This window comes from Linderina pennispora (assembly GCF_002104995.1).
Source record: "Linderina pennispora strain ATCC 12442 chromosome Unknown DL89scaffold_39, whole genome shotgun sequence".
Taxonomy (NCBI): domain Eukaryota; kingdom Fungi; phylum Kickxellomycota; class Kickxellomycetes; order Kickxellales; family Kickxellaceae; genus Linderina; species Linderina pennispora.
This window is the reverse complement of record NW_024468287.1, coordinates 47,780-71,430: the sequence shown is the minus strand read 5'-3', so window position 1 is coordinate 71,430 and position 23,651 is coordinate 47,780. Positions and strand designations below refer to the sequence as shown.

Genomic DNA, 23,651 nt, shown 5'->3' with positions numbered 1-23,651 from the left:
GGTGATGCGCGCCTAGCGCTCTCCTGGGCCGACGCAATCATGCTCGGGACAGATCGACGCCAATGACGCTGTCGAATTCGCGCGCCAGATCGGTGGTGAAGATTCCTGGCCGCAGGCAATATCGGCCGCCCTGGCCTTGGCCCGGCATGGTAGTTGTTCAGCCAGGCCAATAGATTGCTGTTGTACGTCGGGCGCAGGCTCAGGTAGCGGTTGGCGTTGAATCCTTTGGTGGCAAAAGCAGACATTGTTTGAATTCTTGGAGATGGATGGTAGTGGGAAAGCAAAAGATGAGTGCTGGGCTGGAGCAAAGAGGGCGATCTCCTGAGACCCTTTATAGTGCTGTGGCCGCAGCTCTCCTCGCACTCGTGTGTAACGGTATTGGCTATATGACCCATCTAGAGCGTGGCAGTAGTGGTATCAGGCGCTGACATCAGCACCACCAGCGTCCTACTTATCAGTGTTAGCATAAGCGCTGCTTCTACTGTTGCATCATCGGGCTAGCAATGCATATATCGGGGCTCGGGACCAGCTAGATACCCCACAAAAAGCCTAAGCGCATTGGAACGGATATTGGTTTTCCCTCAGTGATAAAATCCAAATTCCGGATCTGATCACTGCCCTTGCATTGGCCAACCCCAACAATCGCGTCAATTGCAACACATGTCAACTGACACATCCGCCTACTCACGCCAGCTATGTTCTATTCAACCGCACGCCTTCATGGTTCTCTGCGGGACGATCCTCTGTTCGTGGAACATTCGCGCTTGTCAAAGAAGGCTCCCTGGAGCGTCGCGTGTTCCTCTGGCGTGTTTTTGCGTGCATCGGCCCCTTGTTTCAGGTGTGTGGAAAGTGATGTTGGAAAACGTTCTGGTAACCTATGGTGCCTCTCGGCCCTCATAATATATGCGCAGCCTGTGCTGGAAGACTGGGAACATCGGGGGGAGTCACAGTGACAAGTATGCCAGCTTCTCTTTGGCTGGCGAGGTTCTTTTTAAGCTTTCTCTTTCCGCCCACATGAGTTGAGAACTATGCTGTTGGGGCAAGATCACATTCCAGAGCTCCAGTATTGATTAGCGGCTCGCTTGTGTCAACATTAGCGGCGTTTGATGGTACCTGTTTCTGAGGAGAACTTCTTTGGTAGAAGGTTCGGACTAGATCGTTCCTTTCTTCTGCTCATTTTGCTCCTCGTTTTTCTCACTGGTTGTTTTGGATGTACCCTCAAGTTGCTTTGCTAGGCGGCCAACCGCCTCTGGCAGCCAGCGGTCTTTTTTTTCCTGGGCGTCCGGGATGATGAGATTATTTAAATCGCCATAGCACTACTACTGCCCTCTTTGTCCTGCCAAGCACCCGTTTTGTATTTAACTCTACCCTTTTTTGCCTTTTAATCCCTCCTATTTTTTTATATACTTGCTGTTATCAAATACGTCTACTGTACCAGCAAGCGTCGTGCATTTGTTAATCGATTCCCTGCACTTTTAAGCGCTCATACACACCCGTTCTTCTATCTATAAGCTATCCAGACTGCTGGAAACTGCTTACTTTAGCATCTGCTAGTAGTCCGGCTCCCCTTTTTCCTTTTGATACATGTAAGTAGTGCTCGGCCCTTGTGGCACTAGCAAACAGCACGGAAAAAAAGTCATGCAGCAGGAACCAAAGCGCACACTAAAAGGATCGACAACTACCAATCAAATAGCTGATAAACACAAGCTATGAGTGCAAATGGAAAACCAGCGGCCACGGAGTCGGTCGCTGCGACTCCGTCGCAAAGCAGCGATAAAATCAGCACAGCGACGGGCACTCAGTGGACGTTGACGGCAGCCTAAGCCCCGACCGGCTGGCCGAGCTGGTGCGGACAAGGACCTGGAGGGTTCCGGAAACTGGGCGGCACCGCAGCGCTCCTGCAGCAGCTCAACGTCGACTCTGAAACCGGCATCGTCCCGTTGCGCCCCGGCGAGTCACTCAACACACTGGAAAAGACGCCAACGCGGGCGGCGGAAATCGCCAACGAGCTGGCGCGGGAGCAGACGACGAGTCATTAACGTGGCTGGGCGAATTCGAAAGCGACATGAAATTGTACTATGAGCGAGTGGCGAAATTCGGGGTCAACATTCTGCCGCCGGTCAAGTCGCGGTCGTTCCTGGGCCTGGTGTGGGATGCGCTGCACGACAAAATGCTGATTCTTCTGGTGGTCGCGGCGATCGTGTCCCTGGGCATCGGCATCTACCAGGACGTCAGACCGAACCCGGACCCGGAGGACAGCGAAGACGTGCACTGGGTTGAGGGTTTGCAATTATTGTGGCGATTTCGGTGGTGACACTGGTGGCGTCGATAAACGACTTCCAGAAGGAGAAGCAGTTCCGCCGCCTCAACGCCAAAAAGAACGACCGGCGGGTGCGGGTGACGCGCGGCGCACAGGAGCGCCTGGTCTCGACCAACTGCATCATGGTCGGCGACATTCTCCACATTGAGCCCGGAGACATTCTGTGCGCCGACGGAGTCGTCGTATCGGCATCCAATCTCAAGTGCGACGAGAGCTCAGTCACGGGCGAGAGCGATGCGCTAAGGAAGCGCTGTCTGGAGGAGGCCGACCAGGCCAACGCCGATAGGCGCAAGGAGCGCCAGAGCAGGCGGCGGAGCTGCGCGCCAAGCGCCGCGAGCAGCGGTCGGCAGCCCTGCGCAGCAAGGGCGAGAGCATGGAGATCGAGACCGAGGGCCAGTCGGGCGTAGATGCCGACGAGTCGACCGATGGCGAAAACGACCTGACCCACAAGGCCACGGTCGCCAGCGGCGCGCCTGCCCCGAGAAGCCAAAGCCCAAGGCGTCCAGCAAGAACGCCGACCCGTTTTTGATCTCGGGCAGCCGCGTGCTGGAGGTGTCGGGCGCTGCGTGATTGTGGGGTGGGCGAAAAGTCATTCTACGGCCGCACGCTGATGTCGCTGCGCAAGGAGAACGAGCCCACGCCGTTGCAGGCCAAGCTCAACGATCTGGCCGAGCTCATTGCCAAGCTGGGCGGCGGCCGGTCTGCTGATGTTCATCGTGCTTATCATCAAGTACTTTGTGCAGTTCGGTCGCCATGAGGTGTCGCATGAAGCCACCAAGGTCGTCGACAACGTTGTGCGCATCGTCATTACTGCCGTCACCATCATCGTGGTGGCGGTGCCCGAGGGCCTGCCGCTGGCCGTGACGCTATCGCTGGCTGTGGCGACCACCGCATGCTCAAGGACAACTGCCTGGTGCGCGTTCTTGCCTCCTGCGAGACCATGGGCAATGCACCACTATCTGCTCCGACAAAACCGGCACATTGACGCAAAACCGCATGACTGTCGTCTCGGGCTGCATCGGCGACCAGTACCAGTTCAGCTCGTACCCGCCGGCACCTCGGCCATGCAGCGCCGTCGCGCCAGACAGCCGCCCTCAGACGGGCTGGTCACCGACATGACTGGCCGTGCGGTTGCTCCGACAAGGCCGTGCTTCCCACACTGCTTGAAACCGAGACCCGTCGCCAGCGCCGCCTGCGCGACCGTCGCCAGCGCCACCAGCGCCGCCGTCTGGGCCGCATGGGCTCGTCGGGGTTCTCGTCATCAAGCGCCATGACGCCATTGTCGGATGCCTCGCCCAGTGTCTCGGGCATCTCGGACCTCAGCGATTTCAGTGACGACGAGGACCTGATCATCCCCACTGCCGAGCTGGCCGAGGAGGCTCCGCATGCGATCATGAGCCTCTGCCACGACGCAATCGCCGTCTGCTCGACTGCCTTCATTCCAGCCGACGACTCCTCGTCCGCCCCAGCCTCCCATGTTGCTGCCAGCAACGCCAAGGCCCCCTGTGGCGGCGCATCCTTGGCCGTACTGGCAAAAAGGGAGCGTTGGCCAGCAATGAGGAGAGCAGCGAGGCCAATGCGCAGGTTTCTAGCGCCGACAAGTTCACCGGGTCAAAGACCGAGACCGCCATGCTGTCGTGGTCAGAGATTCTGGGTGCCCCCAGCTACACGCAGCTGCGCGAAGACGATGTTGAGCGCAGCGTGCAGGTGTGCCGTTCAGCTCCGAGCGCAAGTCCATGAGCACGCTTGTCAAGATCCGCCGCCGCGAGGACGGCAAGTCCATTTGGCGCCTGTACGTCAAGGGTGCTCCCGAGATGGTGCGAGAACTGCCGCTGGGTGGTTGATGTCGACGGCGCCTTCCAGAGGCAGGACCGTGAGGAAATCATGAACCAGCAGGCCAGCTCGAACCCCTCAATGAGCAACTACAGCGGCGATGATGAGGACGCCCCCGCCTTCGCCTCTGTTGCCATGCCCAGCATCCCGCAAATCAACCTCGAGAACGACAGCGACGAGGACAATCTTGAGGTGCGCGGGCCGGCCGGCGAGCCGGTCCCGCTTCTGCGCGTCGACGCTACCGAAGACGACGATTCGAGCAGCCGAACATGCCCGCGCTGGCCACCGGCGACTCGTCGTACCTGCTATCTGCCCACTACACGGGCTCGCAGAACATCGGCTCGGACACCACCGACGTCAACGACGACGCATATGCCCTGAACTTCCCGCCGGACTTTGCCCATAACCCGGCGATCCCGGCGCTGCCTCTGGACGACGAGACTCTGCGCGACCTCCGCCGCACCGTTGCCCACTACGCGTCGCGCGCCCTGCGCACCATCGGCGTGGCTACCGCGACTTTGAGAGCTTTGACGAGGCCCGGCTGGTGCAAATGGAAAACGACAGCGAGCTGCGCGACTCGGCCGGTCTGGTCTGCCTGGGCATCTTCGCCATTGAGGACCCATTGCGCGACGGCGTCACTGATGCCGTCAGGCGCTGCCAGAACGCCGGCATTATCGTCCGCATGGTTACCGGCGACAACGTGCTGACTGCCCGTGCCATCGCCACGCAATGCGGTATTTACACGCCGGGCATGGGCGGAATCGTCCTGGAGGGCCCCAAATTCCGCCGTCTGAGCCCCGAGCAGATGGACGTCATTGTTCCGCGCCTACAGGTTCTGGCGCGCTCGTCGCCCGAGGACAAGCGCATGCTGGTCGAGTGGCTGCGCACACACGGCGAAGTGGTCTCGGTCACTGGCGACGGAACCAACGACGGCCCTGCCCTGAAGGCTGCGAATGTCGGCTTCTCGATGGGCATTGCCGGAACAGAGGTTGCCAAGGAGGCCTCGTCAATCGTCGTCATGGATGACAACTTCAAGTCCATTGTGCGCGCCTGCATGTGGGGCCGTGCTGTCAACGACTCGGTCAAAAAGTTCCTGCAGTTCCAAATCACCGTCAACGTCACTGCCGTGCTCATTGCCTTTGTGTCGTCCATTGTCGACAAGGAGCAAAAGTCGGTCTTCACTGCTGTCCAGCTGCTGTGGATCAATCTGATCATGGACACCTTTGCCGCCCTTGCCCTGGCCACCGACCCGCCCAGCGAGGAGCTGCTGGACCGGTACCCCGAGAAACAGGGCTCGCCCTTGATTACCTTCACCATGTGGAAGAACATCATTGGCCAGTCCATCTTCCAGGTCGTTGTGTGCTTCCTGACTCTATATGCCGCCGACGACATCTTCCACCTGCACACTGTCGAAAGCAGCTACGACATGCTGGTTCTGCGCACTCTGGTCTTCAACACCTTTGCCTGGATGCAAATCTTCAACGAGTTCAACTGCCGTGTGCTGCACAATGAGGTCAATTGTTTCAAGGGCATGCAAAAGAACATGTTCTTTTTGTCCATTGTGCTCATATCGTCGTCGGCCAGGTCATCATCATCCAGTGGGGTGGCGCCGCCTTCCAGACCACTGCGCTTAGCGCAAAGTACTGGGCCTTTTCGATTGTCGGCGGATTCGTTGCGCTGCCTGTCGGCCTAGTGCTGCGACTGGTTCCCGACCAGCTCATCTGGTGGATGATGCCGTTCATTCCTCAGGACATCTACAAGACCCCGCCAATCTTGAGTGGCAGCCGCCAGCGCAAACTGTCCAGAGCAAGCTGATTGGCGACAATGGCAACCAGCGCCACGGCAAGGGCTCGGACGACGAGTACGACCAGTACAGCCCCTGGCCGATTCCAAGGGCATGCAAAAGACCTCAGTGTTCAAGTTCGGCTCTGAGCTGTCCAAGCGCTTCCAGAAGCCCGCGACACTGCCCGTACTCCAGGCCGCACCCCAGGCCGCTCCAGACATGCTGTGCAGCCCACGCCACCTGGCTCTGCAGTGAATCAGGCCAGCGCCGAGGTTGATTCTGCTACTAGCCCCCGGCTGGCGCGAGAGCGCGGAAGCAGCATGGACGCCGCGGCAGCGATCAGCCGACCAAAAATGTATTGGCTGCTGCCATGGTCCCCTCGATGGTGGCCAGCAGCGTCGGCATTGGCATGTCCACCAGCGCCATGCCGCCAAACAAGATGTCCTTTGCCGACCTGGTCGACCAGGAACTCGAGAAAACCCCCAGGCCCCCTACACCCTAAGCAAAATATCAACTGAATAAATTAGCTTTTTACTGGGTCGGGAGTTTCCTGCTTGCTGAGGGAAAAAACAGGCCAGTATCCCTCACCTCTCATTGCCCATATGCATGGCGCAAAAGAGGATGCTTAAAGTGGTTAATCCCTTGTCATCTGGTTAATGCAAGCGGCATGTCTTGCATATGTGGTGGCCTCCCACCATTTCCGCCTCCTATTCGTGTTCAGGCGAAGGAACAAGGTTTGGCCGGCCTATTTCGCCTCCCCAAGCTAGATGTAAGTGTGACAGCCATGAGAATCTGTTCAGTTTTTCCTCTGCTATAAATGGGGATGGCATGAACATTTTGGCACAATGCCTGCCACCGCAACACATGAATAAAAATACCTTCCCCGTGTGCTGTGGTATACATGTATACCCAGCCACAGGTTCCTACTAGGACATAAGAAAACAGGCGGGTGTGGTTTTCAGGATATAGCGCTGAGAAATAAAACGGTGCAATCTGCGAATTACAGGAAACCGGTTTATGCGAACAAGTAATTGTAGAAAAAAGAACACTAAGAAGTATGCAGACTCGTGCAATGTGCATCCCTCCCTCCCTCCCGTTCCTGTGCAACCATGGTTCTGAGCACATTAGGCGCTTTGATTTTCGCATCTGCCTCAATATTCCCCTTATCATCTCTCTGACATCCTTGTCTGACATTGCTGCACTGGCCCTCAGTGACAAAGCAGGTTAGATGTTCACCAGATGCATGCGCAGTTCCCCCGTCACCTACCCTCCCCAAAAAAAAACCCCCCTCAAATAGCTCATGCCCTGACCTCTCGAATTCTTCTTCCCCCTGCTCCTCCCGTCTTGTCAACTAGCACATAGGATTGTTTTTGGTTGACCTCCGCTAGCGAAAAGCCTTAAATTGTCCCAAGCTTCCTTCTTTCCACGGCTATTTCAACCCCCGACACTCTTTTGCTAACTTATTCCCTCATCTCACTCCACCCCAACAGTTATCTATACTGGGTTTTCTGTTCTATACAGGCATTTGCAAGGAATATTCGTGATATGGCAATCCTCAAGACGAAACTCCGCCTGTATGTGCGCTCTGTGTGGCGCTGCAACGACTGCAACTGGTCGTCGGAGAGCGCAAGTGAAAAGGACAGCCACCAGGACACCTACGGCCATTACGACTGGGCTCTGATACACCACATATCGTGATTGGTTAGCACCCAGTTTCTCTTCTCGTTGTGAACGATAACCTTAGGCTTAGTTAGATTGGACATGTAGCCTTGCGTACCGCCAAAACACACAATAGCACACCTTTATCTCGTCTCTTACATTTGGCTATAAAAAGCTCCATGATATCAAACCAGCCAATTTCTATATTGTGACGAGAACCTACACGTCATCCGCTATGCTGCATATTCAGTCGCTGTGCTTCTGTTGCAAATCCACACCCCTCTTGCCCCCTTCAGAAATAGAAATAATTTGGCCTGTCACCTGTGCTGCACGCGTCTTATTATCAAGCTGACTTGGTCACACCTCAATACCACCTGCTTCCCCCGTCCCCATTCGCTCATCTTTTTCAGACAGCAATTGCTGGTAGGTAGGTATAGAACGGCGGGTACGACCCCATGGGCGTCAGCAGCATAGCAGTGAGCCAGATGGCCAGCGGCAAAGGCATGAATTACTTGGGCTTGGTATTTTGATGCGCATTGCCGATGATGATACTGATAGGAAGGATCAGCCTGGAAACACGCCGCACCTGGAAGGCATCAGTCGCTCTCCTACTGAGGGTAAGGGGCCGAGATCGCTGAGCGATTGATGGCCGCTATCTGCTTACCGATCGATATTTGTAGATCGGTTGATGGGTGTTTTTGAGTTGGCTACCAGAGGGTATACGAGACTGTGTGGTGTGACTGAGCTGAATACGCCGAATAATCCAAAGGAAAGGGTCCCGGCGCTACTGACAGCAGTTCCTGTTAAGGATTAACTGGAGCAACTGGAAAAGGCAGAATTTAGCGTTTTTGACCTGCAGTTGTAGCAGCCGACAGTGAAGCTGGTATGGCATCTGTGACACGTAGACTGCAAGAGGACGTGGATAAGCCAAAAGCCAACCATTGAATATACTAAAAAAAGTCAAAAAGATGCTGTAAACAACATGAGCTATTACTTGGCCAATCTGTAACGGTTACCAGTCACAACCAAAGGTGAAGTATGTTCCAATCAGGTATTCTGTCTTGCACCAATATATGAATGCAACGTTCTCTACAACGCTCATTCCAAAGGATCTGAAAAGTATGCTTCATACACCATATAGGTATGGCTGATTCACCTCTACATGAATATTAATGGTGTTGTGTTAGATATGTGGGAGGTTTTAAAGGTGATATTTAATACTGAAGAAAAGAGTGATAAGAAAATAGACAAGTTGCACGGAGGTATTTTCAATGCGGCCATTTGTGCAGCCCATCAAGGGCTAGACGTTACCTCCATAATGTAGGCTGTAGCGGGGCTCTTGCTGGCGCCCGGCTTGCCACCACCTGATTCGACTGACATTGTCTCGCCCAGCGTGCAAAAAAGCGCCTGTATATCCAAAAAGAGAAGCCCCGCAGAAGCAAAAGACAGTGCCCGATGTGAGGCTCGAACTCACGACCTTGAGATTATGAGACTCACGCTCTGCCAACTGAGCCAATCGGACGCACTCCATGTGATTTCCAAACGACCAGTTGTTCAACTGATCCGATCACGATTCCAAGTTCCTCCAGAAAAAAATTGTATAAAGCAATGTGGAACATGGAACCACATAAATGTGGTTTGTGGTTGCTGGTGTATTCTGCCTCTTCCATCGAAGGATAAAATGCATGCATCCACATGATCATTCAATGAGAAATTTTAGTTTAAAGCTGCTTCAGGTCATTTATTTTTGTAGCGGAGATACACGTTTGAGTAGAGCATATCAAGAACGTCATCCTTCAGCTTGTCAAAGCAGCTCATCGTGATTGTGCCCCCATCCAAGTAGTCTTGTGCAACTCTGATGACTTGGCTAGACGTGTTTATCGCCAACGATGATTCGGGAAGTATGAATGTGGTCAGTATGGCAGAAACAGGCTCGCGGATTCTCTCAGAAATGGTGGTCGAGTCGTCAATGACTAGTCGCGGAAATGCCCTGGCCATGGTTTGCACGATGCCAGTAGTAATATCAGTAAGTCCAATCCCAAACGATGACGGCCTTGTCAGCCTTGATTCGGGAGATTCCGATCTCAGTGTGTCGTCGAACAAAAATGGAGCAACGACATCTTGGGATGCATGGCTGCGACCAGTTCCTGATATAGAACACGTGACATGTAGATTTGGAGTCGTCGTCGGAGGCTGCAGGGTATCAAACGACGATATAACAGAGCCAGATAGCGGCCTCAAGTTCGTGTTCTGCTCGGGCGTTGAATGGGTTTTGAGGTCAAGATGGATGTTGGCTTTGAGTGCCGCGTAAGCGTCGAGGAAGGACATCAGCTCGCTGCAAAAACAACGCACTGCAAACTGTTTGAGTCTCTCGTGCTCTTCCGGATCCTGTAGAGCTGCATAAAAACCCTCTCTAGTTGCTCCCGATTGCCGTCTAGCCGTGATGGGCAGCCGGCTTGGACGTCGGAACTCGTCGATCAACTGGTCTGTGTCATTCATGCTCGACCTCCTGCGTTCTCGGTAGGCAATATAAAACGACTCAACCAGTGGGACGACAATCGACTGTATGTAGATGATAAACATCTGAGCCCACGTGAAGAATAAAGGGGAAATGTAGTGGTTGATTGGCTGAATCGCAAATTCCCAGACAATGACGATAGGATATTGTAACATCCCAGTCACAACGCAGATGATAAGGGAGTTTCTAATTCCATATGCATCGTGGTATCGCCAGATAAGCGCAAGGAGAATAGGGCAAGCGATGAAGTAGTAAATGCCAGAAAAGATGGCTAGAGGCAACATCACCCATGCTCTAACGCAGTTGTAGTGCATCGGACGGACAGCCAGTAAAGGCGAAAAGATATTTCCGAACAAGAGACCAATCGCCAGAAGCACCAATAATATCAGGAGTATCTTCCCCACTACTCGGTTTGACATGATGCCACGGGCTAGCACGGTTAAAACGCGACTTCGGCTAGCATTCTTTTGCCGAAGGGACAGCTCTTTGCTGTTACAGCAGAGTCGAGAGGATATCGATACACGCCCGCTGTGAGATCCATGACTGCTGCTCCTCTGCTCGATTTCCGCAGGCTCGATGACAATAGCGGCTAGGTTGGTCGAATTATTTGTGTCAACCGTATCAGGGAGTGGTGGCCGATGCCTATGCAGATTGTGAACGCTTTGAAGCGACATTGCGAGAGAGTGTTTGCGCTGTCCATTTGTCGAACTGATTGTTGGCTGTGACTTGTTGAGGTTGTAGGACGACTGTAAATATCTCTGCCCGCCTATCTCACGCAACCGGTCCAGATACTGGTGTAAATTTCCTGGCCGAATAGGGTTATCCCGTACCTCATGCCCAATCGCAGTATGTGAGCGCGCCTGAATGTAAAACCGCAAAGCGCGAAGCCCAAATGCATATAGCCAGATATTGTATCCAATGTACAACAGCCAAAAGTCAATAAAGCACGGGAATAGTGGTATGGCGTTATGGCATAGGGTGCAACAGCCGAATATGAACCCACCAACCACCTGTAACGTGAGCAGAAACACTGACCGCTCCCTTAACGAGCGTTCTTGCGATCGCCTTGCCCTCCAGATGTACAGCGAGAAGGTCCCCACTGTGAATATAATGTAAAAGCCCAGCACTGAATAAAATACGGTTTTGTATACTAGGATGGAACTTTTGCCGACAAGAGTGGGATCGCTACCGAGAAGGTATGTATCCTGGTGCTGTAGTGCTAGCATTACCATGCAGAGATGTGAGAGCACGTATATATCTGGTTTGGATCTGAAAGTTGGACTAGGCCATGGTACTGGATATAGGATCATAGGAATAATAGCAAAGATAGCTGGAGAAACACAGAAGAGATAGGTCATATTCCATAGTTCGCTGATCTGGGCAAGCTCCAAAGGCACCCAGACATGGTCCTGCAGGAACATGGCGTAAGAGTAGCATCATTGCTGGAGAGCTGTAGCTCTCGGCCTCGGACAGTCCAGACCCGTGCCTGGTAAAGCACGGCTGTCCATGCACATCTTAGATTAGTGAGCTAATCGCCCGGATCTACTAATCTGCGACTTTCACGTTATCTCGGCATAATCACAACCTAATCCGCAACCGCGGTTGGGACCATTGCTGGCAATCGCCAGGAACTGCAACCTTTTCTTTTCCGAGAAAACCATCGTTGCTCGAAAAGCGCTATTCCCCCCACACTCACCTTCCCCTTGAAACTTTTTCACAATGGACAAGCAGGTTATCGGTATCCTTGGCGGAGGCCAGCTCGGACGCATGTTCATCGAGGCGGCTGGCCGCATGAATGTCGAGGTGCGGGTGCTTGACCCGACCGCTCTCTCGCCTGCCAAGCAGATCAGCAACTCGGACAAGCACATTGACGAGCCGTTCACGTCCTCGGAGGCGATCAAGAAGCTGGCTGATGGCTGCGATGTCCTGACGGTGGAGATCGAGCACGTCAACTGCGACGAGCTTGCCAAGATCGAGAGCCTTGGCCTGGCACAGGTCCGCCCGTCTTCCAGCACCGTGCGACTGATCCAGGACAAGTACCTGCAGAAGGTGTATCTGGCTGAGCAGAGTCTGGCCCTTCCCGAGTTTGTCAGGTGTGATTCGCTTGACGAGGTTGTTGCTGCCGGTGAAAAGTTTGGCTATCCATTTGTGCTCAAGTGCCGTCTTGGTGCGTACGATGGCCGTGGGAACTACGTTGTCAAGAGCAAAGATGATGCGGCCAGCGGGTTCAAGACGCTGGGCGAGAAGATGCTCTACGCCGAAAAGTTTGTCCCTTTCACCAAGGAGCTGGCAGTCATGGTTGTCCGTCGTCCCAGCGGACAGGTTGCGACATACCCTGTGGTCGAGACCATCCAGCGTGACAACATCTGCGAGCTGGTCTATGCCCCCGCTCAGATTGACGGCGACATCCGGCAGATTGCAATGAAGGTCGCCACTGATACCGTTTCATGCCTGCCAAGCGGCAGCGCTGGTATCTTTGGCGTCGAGATGTTCCTTCATGAGGACGGCCGCACCGTGCTGGTGAACGAGATCGCTCCTCGTCCGCACAACTCTGGCCACTATACGATCGAAGCCTGCCATACTTCGCAGTTCGAGAACCATCTGCGTGCTGTTCTGGACCTGCCACTTGGCAGCACGGAGCTCAAAGTCCCGAACGCGGCCATGATCAACGTGCTGGGCGGCCAGAATGGTATGCAGAGCGTGCTGGACCCGTGCCTGGCTAGCCTTGAGGTGCCTGGTGCTACTGTTCATCTGTATGGCAAGGCTGGTGCCAAGCCAGCACGCAAGATGGGCCATGTCACGGTGGTTGCTGACTCTGCCCTTCAGCTTCGTCGCCGCACTGATCTGATTGTCGGAAAGCTCTCCAATGCCTCGGATGAGGAGCGTGAGCGGCTGGCCTACCGTAAGTCGCAGGAGCAGACTACCGATGGCTCGGTTAACGACGAGGAGAAGAAGGATGTCAAGCACATGAGCCCGCTGGTGGGTATCATCATGGGTTCTGACTCGGATCTGCCCACCATGCGTCCTGCCGCACACATCCTTGAGCAGTTTGGCGTTCCGTTCGAGCTGACCATCGTTTCTGCACACCGCACACCTGACCGCATGTTTGAGTATGCTAGGTCTGCCCACACGCGTGGTCTCAAGGCTATCATCGCTGGCGCTGGCGGTGCTGCGCATCTGCCGGGCATGGTCGCTGCTCTGACGCCTCTTCCTGTTATCGGCGTCCCAGTCAAGGGCCGCTGCCTGGACGGCGTCGATTCCCTCCACTCGATTGTCCAGATGCCGCGCGGCGTGCCTGTGGCTACTGTCGCCATCAACAACTCTGACAACGCTGGACTTTTGGCTGTGCGCATCCTGGGCGCCTCGTGCCCGACATATCTGGACGCGATGCAGAACTACATGGACGACATGCGGGTTGGCGTTGAGAAGAAGATTGCTCGCCTTGATGTCACTGGATGGAAGGACTACTAAAGATACGACATGTTGCATTTTACGAGTGTCCTAAAAATAACAGTGTAACTAGCACAAAACTACGATAATGTCTTTAAGCAGGGGTGGCGGCAGCGGCGATTGCTGCTTCGGCAGCTACAGCCTCAGGTGGGAGTCCTGCAGCAGAGGCGGCGGCAGCCGCAGCAGCAGCAGCAGCATTAGTAGCAGCGGCAGGCGGGGCGGCAGGCGGGGCGGTAGTAGGGATAGGCACAGCTGATGGAGTCGCAGCAGTGGAGGCAACAGAGGCAGCCGCTGCCGCTCCCTTGTTTTTGACTGCGCCGATGATCTTGTCCCAGTTGAAGTACAGCGCCAGCGCAATGCCAACCAGGACAAGAATAACTAATATCCAAGTGATGATCGGGCCGAGGCAGCAGCAGACAGAGCAGCATGCGCAGCGCATACAGCCCCCACAGCAGCATTCACAGCACTCGCCCACGCCCGAGTCACCGCCAGCCTTGCGCTGCTCATAGCGGTCATTAACGGATTTTCCTCTTGCGAGCTGTGACGCATTGTAACGAGTGGTGGACGAGGTGATCGGACGTTCTGGGGCCTGGTAGCCGCCACCAGACCTGACATTTGACAGGTCGACCGTAGTCATATCGCTGTGGCCATGTGAGTGGCTGCTGTTAAGAAGCGGCTGCTGGCTCTTGACAGTGGATAGGTATTCGGTTGAAGGGGATGCCCCATATTTGGGTGCCGCTGGCGAGTATGGCGAGCTGACATTGCCATGCCTTGAGTGTAGCGTCGAGCTGGTATTGGCAGTGCTGATCGGGGGTGGGGGAGAGTATCTGGTCTCGCTTGATGCTTTGACACCCTTGGGTAGGTTGGAGAGGACGACTGCATTTGGGTTCAGCGGTGTTGTGCTCTTGTCTGACCGCGCAGTCTGGGGGCGTGACTCCATTCCTGGGTCAGGGGCAATGTATCCCATGCTCATGTTTGAGCGACCAGTTGATGGACGGGTCCCGTTATTCATCGGTGGAGCCACTCCAAGTGGATATACCCCACTCTGGTAGTTTCCATGAGTTGGCGTAATCTGCTGGTATGTAGGAGCCTGCGGTGCGGGGCCCCGGCCATACTGCTGCTGCTGCTGCTGCTGCTGCATGCGTGGCGGCCCACGGTCGCCAGGATAGTGGACTGGGTCATAATGGCCATTCGAGTAACTGATATCATTGTTGTCATTATCGCCGTAGCCACCATAATAGCCCGCCAACTGCTGGGCACTGGTTGGCGGACCGTTGTGGCTGCCATGATAATACGAATCCACATTATACCCGTTGCTCTGTGGTGGGTGTCTCTGCTGTTGCTGCTGGTTTGAGCGGCTCTGAGGCGGCATGGGGCTGGCTACGTGCATGTTCTGATAATTGACGAGCTGCGGGTTGCTCGCCGGCATCATAGAAACGCCTCGGCTACGACGTGACGCGTCGTACCAGTCATCAATATCAAAATTGTCGTCTGCTTGAACACGACCAGAGCCTGCCATTGAATAAAAGTATAACGCGGATGAAAGGAGGAATGTGAGGCAAGAGGGAGAGGATACAAGTGTGTAGGTAGTGAGGGAAGGAGGGAGAGGGGAGAGGGCGAAGGTGAAGAGAAAAGAGGGGAGAAAGCTACTGCCTGAGTATGTTTATTTGTCGTATGATGTCCAGACCAGCAGGATAATATGTTACTTTAAAACGAGTAGGCGTGAAAAAGAGTAGTTGGGAGAAAAGAAAGCAAAACAAGAAGCACCTTTTGTTTCATGCGGAGAGTACCGGCAGCTGCTGTCTGTCTGTCTTGCATTCGTGTGTACAGCGATGGTGTAATTCCTGCTACACTGGCCATGGAGCCAAAAAGCGTGCAATAAGAACGACGTTCCAATTCTCACCACCTCTTTCCCTCTCCCAACCAATTTAGCTGGCCTGGTTTGCCAGTGTTAGGAGGGAGATGCACGCGAATTCTTCATCCATAGCCCGGGATCTTCGTGCGTTACATGTAAGAAGTGTACAAAAATTGTGCATTGGTAGCTACAGCGATCCGATTTTTCCCCAGCTTTCCCCATTGGCCAAACCATTCGGACCGCTTGGATCAGACCAAAAAGCGATCGCCGAACATAAATGCAGCCAAAAATAAAAATAACGCGACATCGCACCAAGGCCATATAGAGAAAACAACCTCTGTTTCAAGAATCACTAAAGGCTAGTACTAATGGTCGCTAGGAGGACGGCCGTTAGCTCCCAGACCAGCAGGGATAAAGTTGGTGCCAGGGAGCCCAGCCCCAGGCTGGCCAGGGTTGAACTGGTTCCAAAACTCATTTGGTAGAACAACGTTGTTCTTGCCGTTATTAGCAACACCGGTAGTGCCGTGGATATTGACATTTGTGGGCTTACCGTTGACGATACTGTTGCTGGTGACAACATGGTGGATAATGTTTGAGTGAACCCCGTGCTGATCGTCGTTGATAATGTCCTGCGACGTCTTCTCGATGCTGTTCGGGTTGCCGCCAGGGTGCTCGATCTTCTCAAAGTGTTGACGAGCTGGAGGCCGAGAAGATTGATGGCCAGAGCTGCGGGGAGGTTCTGCCGCAGGGTGATCCTGTGGCCTATCGTGAGGCTCATTAACAACCACTGGCGCATGGTCCGAGACCGGTCTAGCGCTGTTGCTCTCTGCTGGACGGCCTTGGGGAGCAGTGTGTTCATCAAAAGCAGCTGGCTGCTGATTCTGAACAGGAGGGCGGTCCTCGATTACAACAGGACGGCGGTCGCCTTCAGCTGGGCGGTCCTGGGTAGCGGGGCGACCCGGATCTTGGCCACTGCTGCTGCTATCAGTTGGGTGGTGCTGCGATCCATCGCGATGTTCGTTAAAACCAGCTGGCGGGTAATCCTGAACAGGGGATCCGTTCTCCGCTACAATAGGGGGGCGGTCGCTGTCTGTTAGGTGGTCTTGAGTAGGAGGGCGATCTTGAAGCGGCATCTGCTCAGGCTGAGCCACATGCGGAGCTGCTGGCGAATTTATATCCCCACTGGGACCCTCACGGACAGCAAGAAGCTGTGTAGGGAATGCCGAGGCAGCTACAGCAAAAACTGTGATAGCTTGATAGATACGCATAGTTAGAGTGCTAGGTTTGTGGTCGGTGATTACAGTATAGGGTATAGGGCAAGAGGCTGTATAGGGGATGGGCGCGAAGGTATATGAGGGAAAGGAACAGAGTAAAGGGAGAGGGGGAAGAAGAAGAGAAAGGCGACTGACAGATAGACAAGACTAATGAATTCTCTGCCTCAGCTCGGTTGGCTGTATATTCTGCTACGTAGCCATTACTATCGTAAACAAAAGGATATTCATCTCGCCTTCGTTTGGCAAAAATGGATAACAAGAAAGGGAGGGAGGGAGATGGATGTGCTGTGGCTGTAGCAATTCCTTGTCCATATTTGTTGAGAGAACAAGGAAACTGGTTGGAAAATAACGTCAACAGCGCCACTAGAACAGCGCAACAGACAAACATCTAGCTACAGCTGCCACTGCAATATTGTTGCTCATATGAATACCGCAATTTACCTTTTGACCGTAGATACCAGCGGGTGTTTTGGGTCTGAGAGCCAGCGGACCAATACCTAGCCCTTAACAAATTCTGGTGGTGAGCAAATCAGCAGGTAGGCAGTCTGGGTAAGTGGATAGCACTGGCCCTGGCGATATACATTGCGTGTGAAGACGCATGGGCGCTATTGTCTAGCATGGCACGCCTCGGCATTCTGCCAAAGCAATGTCCTGCTTCTCACGCTATACTCTACCATCTGGCCTTATTGGGCTCCAGCAAGAGTGATTGTGGCAGAGCGGAATTCATTGTCAAGGGCTATGACCCCTGGGAGCAGGATTGCTGGTGACATGTGCAGAACAGTGGGTTTATATAGAGGTCGACCGGTCAGAGGATGCATCTGACCAATTTCTCCTCAATGTTGATATCCCACCTACGGTTATTTCAAGTATGCCATTCGTACATCAGCTGTTCTGCGCTGCGAGAAACCATCCGGCCACCATGACACCCCCGAAGCGTCTGCTGGCCACTCATGCAACTAAGTCAGTCGGTCCACTGACAGGAATTCGTGTCCTTGACATGACGCGTGTCCTTGCCGGACCCTTCTGCACGATGCTCCTTGGGGATCTCGGCGCAGAGGTCATCAAAGTCGAGCACCCAGCGCGCGGCGACGACACTCGTGCCTGGGGTCCTCCATTCAAGCTGTATGAAAAGCAGGTTGGGGCCATTGAGGGTGTGACATCCAAGGGTGGCTTGTACCGCCAGCCACCCCTGTTCAAGGGCGAGAGTGCGTATTATTTGTGTGCCAACCGCAACAAACACTCAATCGCCATTGACATTAAGGTCCAGCAGGGGCGGCAGGTCATTCTGGATCTGGCCAAGGAATCCGATGTTTTCGTCGAGAACTACGTTCCCGGAAAACTGGCCGAGTACGGGCTCGGCTATGAGGACATGAAAAAGGTCAACCCGAAGCTCATCTACGCATCAATCACAGGATATGGCTCGTCGGGGCCTTATGCGAACAAGCCAGGATATGATACCATCATCGAGGCCGAGGCTGGTCTCATGCACATTACTGGTGAGGCCAACGGGCCACCGGTCAAGGTTGGCGTGGCTGTCACCGATGTGACCACAGGAATCTACGCCCACAGCGCAATCCTAGCTGCTCTGCTGTCGCGAGTAAAGTCTAATGTCGGCCAGCACCTGGACGTGTCGCTGATGCAGACACAGGCTACGGTCCTGGCCAACATTGCCTCAAGTTACTTGGTAGGAGGCAAGGAGGGCAGCCGACTCGGCAGCAGCCACCCGTCGATTGTCCCCTATCAGGTGTTCCCGACAAAGGACGGCAGCATCTGCATTGGAGCTGGCAACGACAAGCAGTACAAGATCTTCACCGACGCCATCAGCCGACCGGATCTGCTTGAAAACCCAAAGTATGCGACCAACGCAGATCGCGTGCAGAACCGCGATGAGCTCGTTGCCCTGATCACTGAGGCGCTGAGCGACTGGAAGACTGACGACCTGGTTTCTCGGCTGGAGGGAAGCGGCATGCCGTTCGGGCCTGTCAACACAATTAAGCAGACATTTGAGCACCCGCAGCTAGTTGCACGGCAGGTTGTCAAAGAAGTCGAGCATCCATTTGCAGGCATTCTCAAGCTGGTCGGCCCTGCTGTCGAATACTCCACCTCAGAGGTTGGCGTGCGTCTACCACCACCTATGCTTGGGCAGCATACGGATGATGTCCTGCGTAGGGTGTTAAACTACTCTGATGACCAGATCGAGAGCGTGGTCCGTTCTGGCGGTGCAATTTTGTACGACTACAACATTTGAAGTCAATTTAAAATCTGGAATAAATACGCCAAAGCAAAACGTGGTTGCATTGCAAGGTCTTCACTGGAGATATCTGTGCGCTTGCAGCTTGCTGAGCTGCTTGGCTGCAGGAGTAGTAGAAAAGTGGGGGCATGGAGCTTCAATGATGGCCATTCAGCTGGCTGCCTCATTAAATCACTCGACATTGTCGACCACCAGACAAACAGCCTGGCCACTGCAGCTGCTGCGAGGGGTAGTTGCACCAGCTGTTGTTGCAAACTTGACTGCTGCTTCTGCCACCGCTGCTGCTGCTTCTGCCACCGCTGCTGCTGCTTCTGCTGCTGCAAGCGATCTTGGACGAAGCATATCAAAGTCGTCGCCAGCCACGTCGATGGTATAAAACACAGGTGAGATCCAGCAGATCCAGCAGTCATCCTCAAGCTACCTACCAGCATACAGCTCTTTCTCTTGCCGCTAATCAATCCCACTCCCTCGCCACCTTCCGTCTAAGCGTAGTCTTACTCCTCAGCCATGCGTACTGCCGCCTCGTTCCTTGCCATTGCCTCTGCTACCGCCTTTGCCCAGGAGATCGGTGCCACCGACGGCCCCAGCATCGTCTCGGGCTCCAACGCCATCTCAGCTCCGAACGTCAACAACGGCTGGCAGGCCGAGGGCTCGTTCTTCTCGGGTGCCAATGGCGGCCACGGCAGTCTGTTCAACAACATCGTCGGCAGCTCGTTCTCAACCGTGAACAGCAACAGCCTGTCCAAGGGTAACATCATCAACAACCCATCGTTCACCTCGGTTTTCGGCAACGACGGGTGGACTGCCAACGGCGATTCCAACCAGCTCGGTCCTGTCGGAAACTTCTTCGGCCATGGGTTTGTCCGCCGCAGCGGCGACGTCGTCTTTGCCAGCAACCACCACCAGCTGAACCGTGCTCCAGGCTTTGTCCACCCTGCCTTTGTCCATCCAGCCATCGTTGGTGCGGTGTACAGGCGCAGCAACGACGTCGTGTTCGCCAACAACCACCACCAGGCTACCGTTTGCTCCGGGACTTGCTGCTCCGGGACTTGCTGCTCCGGGACTTGCTGCTCCTCAGTTTGTCCAGCCGGTCTTTGGGACTGCTGTCCCGCAGTTCATCCAGCCTGTGGTCCAGCCAGCTTTTCAGCCTGTGGTCCAGCCAGCTTTTCAGCCTGTGGTCCAGCCGGCTTTCCAGGCTGCCCCAGTCGTTGCTGCCGAGCAGAACGGCCAGAAGGCAACCGTCATCCAGAACCAGGCATAGCTCCTATTCTCATCACTAATATCTAGCCGTGCTGAGCACGAGCCCATTGCACTTGATGCTCTTCCAATATATCCTGCATTCATATCGCCAATCACGCAATGCAAGCCAATGCTGCCTACGTCATAAATGTCGACACACGCTATTGTCATCATCCTGACCAACAATTCGCGAGCTGAGCAATGGCACAACAGCAGTAGCCAGACCCCCGCCTCTCCCCGATTACGTGCATTTGGCTCGGCTTCATTTCAGAAACCGCACCGCATTGACAAAGGGACGGTCCTAGCCCAAAGAACAAATGCTGCGCACGCTGGCGACGGGGAGCGGTGTGGTTTGTTTGCGGCGTGGTTGTTCGCGGTGTGGCGATATCTGCCAGATAATGGCCACGACAAAGCCTAGCAATTGTCACAGAAACAAGCGGACCAGCCCTCGCCAAGTAGACATCAATTGGCAGAGACACACCAACAGCCTTGTTGGCTGACCGACAGTAGTGCAGACCATTTGCGTGACCGGTGAAAACAAGGGAGCTGTAGGAGAATAGCTCCTACCAGCAATTGTGCCAACGCAAACTTTGAATCCCTACATCACAGGCAGCTCTAAAGGACAGGCCCGCCTAGTCCCGGATCTCTGGTATAAAGCCAGACCGGTCGCAGCCGGAGCCAGCCACCGCTACAAGCTACTGATCTCTACCAGCTCTTACTCCTCACAACTAATCCCTCGTCAACCACAGACTACAAATCTCCAACCATGCGTACCGCCACCACCTTCATTGCCATCGCCTCTGCCTCGGCTTTCGGCCAGGAGATTGGCTCCACCGACGGCCCCAGCATTGTCTCAGCCCCTAACGCCATCTCAGCTCCGAATGTCAACAACGGCTGGCAGGCTGACGGTTCGTTCTTCTCTGGCGGATCCAGCCAGGGTGGCAATGCCTTCACCAACATTTTCGGATCGTCTTTCTCGACTGTCAATAGCAATGATGTATCCAAGGGCAACATCGTCAACAACCCATCGCAGTCCCATGTCAAGGGTAACGACGGCTGGACTGCAAACGGCAATTCGAACCTGCTTGGTCCGGTCCAGAACACATTCAGCGCTGCTGGGTTTGTCCGTCGCAACAGCGATGTCGTGTTTGCTAACAATGCCCATCAGGTGAGTGCTGCGCCGCAAGTTGCCCACCCTGGGTTCGTCTCTGGCGGCTTTGCACCAGCCGGCGTTTCTGGCTTCGCAGTTCCTGGCTTCGTTAACAACGGTGTCGTCAGCAGCGTCTTCAAGCGCAACGGTGATGTCGTGTTTGCCAATGACCACCACCAGGCCAGTACTGTTGTTGGCTCTGCCTTTGGCGTTGCTGCTCCGCAGTTTGTCCAGCCCGTGTTTGCTCCGGTCTTTGTCCAGCCCGTGTTCACTCCTCAGTTTGTCCACCCAGTTGTCGCTGAACCCATTTCTGCCTCTGCTGCAGCTCCTGCTGTTGTCCCAGAGGTTGTTGCTCCCATCGCTGCAGCTCCTGTTGCCAGTGTTCCTGTTGCTGCTGAGCAGAACGGACAGAAGGCCACTGTCATCCAGAACCAGGCCTGAATCAAATACGAGTACTGTTATCATATAGTTGAGCTACATTAACAGATAATTAGATATAGTTTGTATCCCAACCCAAATACATCACATTCCATGTATTGCGCACTCAACGCTATACAATCGTCTATATATTGGTATATGTGGCACACTTAAATAGGAAATATATGTTATTGTTGTCGCATTGTTGGCGTATACGACTGTCTAGTTGTTCCGAGCATGCACTTGGTACCAACGTTGTTATTGTTCGAGTAGGACTGGTTCCACAATGTTGGCTCTTCCATCTATTCTGCCAGTGGTGGTTTATTGTGCGTTTTGTAAATGGCACTTTTGTCCACAGTTTTATTCGAATATTTGTTTTTAATTTCGCAGAAATGCTGGCACCACAAGCCACGGGGCAGAGTATAAAGGCAGCCTGTCTCTCCAAAGCATCATGGATCCAGCAATTATCCTTTCTTCAACCGAAAATCTGCTGCTCTATCATATGAAGCTCTTTGTCCTAGCACTTGCCACCCCTGTTTTCTGCCAGCAACACGGGGTTTCAATTGGAGCGCGCGTCACCGATGGATCGCTTGGAGTTTCATCTCCAGACATTAACAGCGGATTTGGGAGTATTGGGTCAGTGCTCGCTTCCGGCGGCGTGCCTGAAGGGTTCGTTCAGGGTTTATCTGGCGAATTTCAGCTCCAAGACGGCCTGGCTCCATTCCCCGGGGCGCTGGGTGGTGATACTAGATTCGGCAAGAGAGCCGGCCTGATTATACCTGCGCATGTTGAGATTGGGTCTGATGGCCAGCGGATCCCCCAGTTCACCAACACGTTCTTTGCAACTCCCGAGCATGTCGCCCATCTTGGGGTCCAGCCTCCGTCGCTTGGCCTAGCTCCACCCCACCTGGCACGTCGAGCCAGAGTGTTCCGTTGAGGATACCGGGTGGCTGAGAATAGGTCCTCCTTCACACCTTTGTCGGATTTGAAAGCATGTCTGGTGATGGCACTGTTAGGGTAGCCATGGGGGAGGATCCTATACTGTGAAGTCGCTGGCTTTTAACTTGTGATTTCCCAAAGAATAATACCCCTCCTTGCGCTAAAGCCGTAAATTGATCAGCAGCTGAGTACCAGAGAATAGGCGACCCTTTCGGACACACCAGAAACACTTACCCTGAACGCAGCGAGCCAGGGGTTTTTTTTCCTTCATAACATTCATTTCGCGTGTTTTTCTAGTTTTTATTATTCGCATTTTAATTTCTCCACTATATGAAACCCTCCAAAATGAGTGGCTCACGGCGACACGTCAATTTAGTAGCCGAAGAGGACACTGCTGGTATGTGGCAAAGCGGCAAAGTGGCTATCAACCCAGCGCTTCTCAAGCCGCTTGAGCAGCTCGAGTCCAGCAAGGCCACGGAGCGTACACACGGGATACAGCAGATAGCCGGGATACTCGCCGAGGAGTCGCAGCGAGAACAGAGCACAATCATGGGCACGCTCAGTGAAGAGGTCTGTGAGCATATTGTATCGTGGACCGCGCGTATCCTAATCAAGGAGTCGCAGGTGTTCATCAATAGGCACGGCCAAGACGGCCTTGACTTGTCACTGGCAGGCCAGCGCATGGCCAGCAGGATCCAGTCGCAGTACTCAGGCCATGTGCGGCATATCTGGGTTGCCATGATTCCGCATGTATCGGGCAGGCTGGCGAAATTCATGGTGAAGCATATCACACAGGCATTTGTGGACGATCCGTCACTGGTGCCGGTGCTGGGACTGGACTATGGCAAGGTGTTAAGGGCGTGGGCGGCGCATCCGCCGCATCTGCGTGGCTGTGGGGATAAATTGGTCCTGGCAGTGGTTGGTCTGTGTATTCGGTTCCTGAGAAGATTTGATAGTGTGGCA

The 23,651-nt window shown here is 54.2% G+C and overlaps 13 protein-coding genes and 1 non-coding gene across 14 annotated transcripts; 9 read left to right on the top strand and 5 right to left on the bottom strand.

Annotated features, from left to right (window-relative positions):
- Positions 1-600: 600 nt before the first annotated feature.
- DL89DRAFT_119413 (uncharacterized protein) lies at positions 601-999 on the top strand. The gene has a single exon (XM_040883185.1). The coding sequence runs from the start codon at positions 696-698 to the stop codon at positions 951-953; it is 258 nt and encodes an 85-aa protein (XP_040739571.1). The 5' UTR covers positions 601-695; the 3' UTR covers positions 954-999.
- Positions 1,000-2,065: 1,066 nt separating this feature from the next.
- Positions 2,066-5,968, top strand: DL89DRAFT_313001 (calcium-translocating P-type ATPase; the record flags this gene model as incomplete). Its single annotated transcript, XM_040890998.1, has 12 exons — positions 2,066-2,275; positions 2,344-2,662; positions 2,772-2,872; positions 2,910-3,029; positions 3,064-3,233; positions 3,350-3,797; positions 3,860-4,027; positions 4,075-4,137; positions 4,184-4,345; positions 4,417-4,697; positions 4,718-5,666; positions 5,738-5,968. 12 exons carry the CDS (start codon positions 2,066-2,068, stop codon positions 5,966-5,968), a joined length of 3,222 nt encoding a protein of 1,073 aa, XP_040739570.1.
- A 511-nt stretch (positions 5,969-6,479) lies between these two features.
- Positions 6,480-6,921, top strand: DL89DRAFT_271220 (uncharacterized protein). Its single transcript, XM_040888889.1, has one exon. It carries the CDS (start codon positions 6,615-6,617, stop codon positions 6,864-6,866), a length of 252 nt encoding a protein of 83 aa, XP_040739569.1. The 5' UTR covers positions 6,480-6,614; the 3' UTR covers positions 6,867-6,921.
- Positions 6,922-7,799: 878 nt separating this feature from the next.
- Positions 7,800-8,554, top strand: DL89DRAFT_271219 (uncharacterized protein). The gene is made up of 2 exons (XM_040888888.1): positions 7,800-8,212; positions 8,276-8,554. The coding sequence occupies exons 1-2, from the start codon at positions 8,125-8,127 to the stop codon at positions 8,407-8,409; spliced, it is 222 nt and encodes a 73-aa protein (XP_040739568.1). The 5' UTR covers positions 7,800-8,124; the 3' UTR covers positions 8,410-8,554.
- On the bottom strand, positions 8,515-9,162 carry DL89DRAFT_119360 (uncharacterized protein). Its single transcript, XM_040883184.1, has 2 exons — positions 8,907-9,162; positions 8,515-8,753 (listed from the first exon to the last, which is right to left on the bottom strand). The coding sequence occupies exons 1-2, from the start codon at positions 9,124-9,126 to the stop codon at positions 8,722-8,724; spliced, it is 252 nt and encodes an 83-aa protein (XP_040739567.1). The 5' UTR covers positions 9,127-9,162; the 3' UTR covers positions 8,515-8,721.
- On the bottom strand, positions 9,045-9,117 carry DL89DRAFT_t165. The gene has a single exon. It is a non-coding gene; the product is annotated as a tRNA-Met (tRNA).
- Positions 9,163-9,331: 169 nt separating the features above from the next.
- Positions 9,332-11,534, bottom strand: DL89DRAFT_312999 (uncharacterized protein; the record flags this gene model as incomplete). Its single annotated transcript, XM_040890997.1, has 1 exon — positions 9,332-11,534. One exon carries the CDS (start codon positions 11,532-11,534, stop codon positions 9,333-9,335), a length of 2,202 nt encoding a protein of 733 aa, XP_040739566.1.
- A 245-nt stretch (positions 11,535-11,779) lies between these two features.
- On the top strand, positions 11,780-13,639 carry DL89DRAFT_271218 (Phosphoribosylaminoimidazole carboxylase). The gene has a single exon (XM_040888887.1). It carries the CDS (start codon positions 11,833-11,835, stop codon positions 13,582-13,584), a length of 1,752 nt encoding a protein of 583 aa, XP_040739565.1. The 5' UTR covers positions 11,780-11,832; the 3' UTR covers positions 13,585-13,639.
- DL89DRAFT_119354 (uncharacterized protein) lies at positions 13,549-15,304 on the bottom strand. Its single transcript, XM_040883183.1, has one exon. The coding sequence runs from the start codon at positions 15,080-15,082 to the stop codon at positions 13,658-13,660; it is 1,425 nt and encodes a 474-aa protein (XP_040739564.1). The 5' UTR covers positions 15,083-15,304; the 3' UTR covers positions 13,549-13,657.
- A 443-nt stretch (positions 15,305-15,747) lies between these two features.
- Positions 15,748-16,975, bottom strand: DL89DRAFT_119351 (uncharacterized protein). Its single transcript, XM_040883182.1, has one exon. It carries the CDS (start codon positions 16,684-16,686, stop codon positions 15,784-15,786), a length of 903 nt encoding a protein of 300 aa, XP_040739563.1. The 5' UTR covers positions 16,687-16,975; the 3' UTR covers positions 15,748-15,783.
- A 548-nt stretch (positions 16,976-17,523) lies between these two features.
- DL89DRAFT_271217 (CoA-transferase family III) lies at positions 17,524-18,996 on the top strand. Its single transcript, XM_040888886.1, has one exon. It carries the CDS (start codon positions 17,612-17,614, stop codon positions 18,938-18,940), a length of 1,329 nt encoding a protein of 442 aa, XP_040739562.1. The 5' UTR covers positions 17,524-17,611; the 3' UTR covers positions 18,941-18,996.
- Positions 18,997-19,957: 961 nt separating this feature from the next.
- Positions 19,958-20,174, top strand: DL89DRAFT_287308 (uncharacterized protein; the record flags this gene model as incomplete). The annotated part of the gene is made up of 2 exons (XM_040889903.1): positions 19,958-20,096; positions 20,121-20,174. Coding segments are annotated over 2 exons (192 nt in total), but the record flags the coding sequence as incomplete, so codon positions are not given.
- A 722-nt stretch (positions 20,175-20,896) lies between these two features.
- Positions 20,897-21,783, top strand: DL89DRAFT_271216 (uncharacterized protein). The gene has a single exon (XM_040888885.1). It carries the CDS (start codon positions 20,949-20,951, stop codon positions 21,771-21,773), a length of 825 nt encoding a protein of 274 aa, XP_040739560.1. The 5' UTR covers positions 20,897-20,948; the 3' UTR covers positions 21,774-21,783.
- Positions 21,784-22,224: 441 nt separating this feature from the next.
- DL89DRAFT_271215 (uncharacterized protein) lies at positions 22,225-22,978 on the top strand. Its single transcript, XM_040888884.1, has one exon. It carries the CDS (start codon positions 22,252-22,254, stop codon positions 22,684-22,686), a length of 435 nt encoding a protein of 144 aa, XP_040739559.1. The 5' UTR covers positions 22,225-22,251; the 3' UTR covers positions 22,687-22,978.
- Positions 22,979-23,651: the final 673 nt, after the last annotated feature.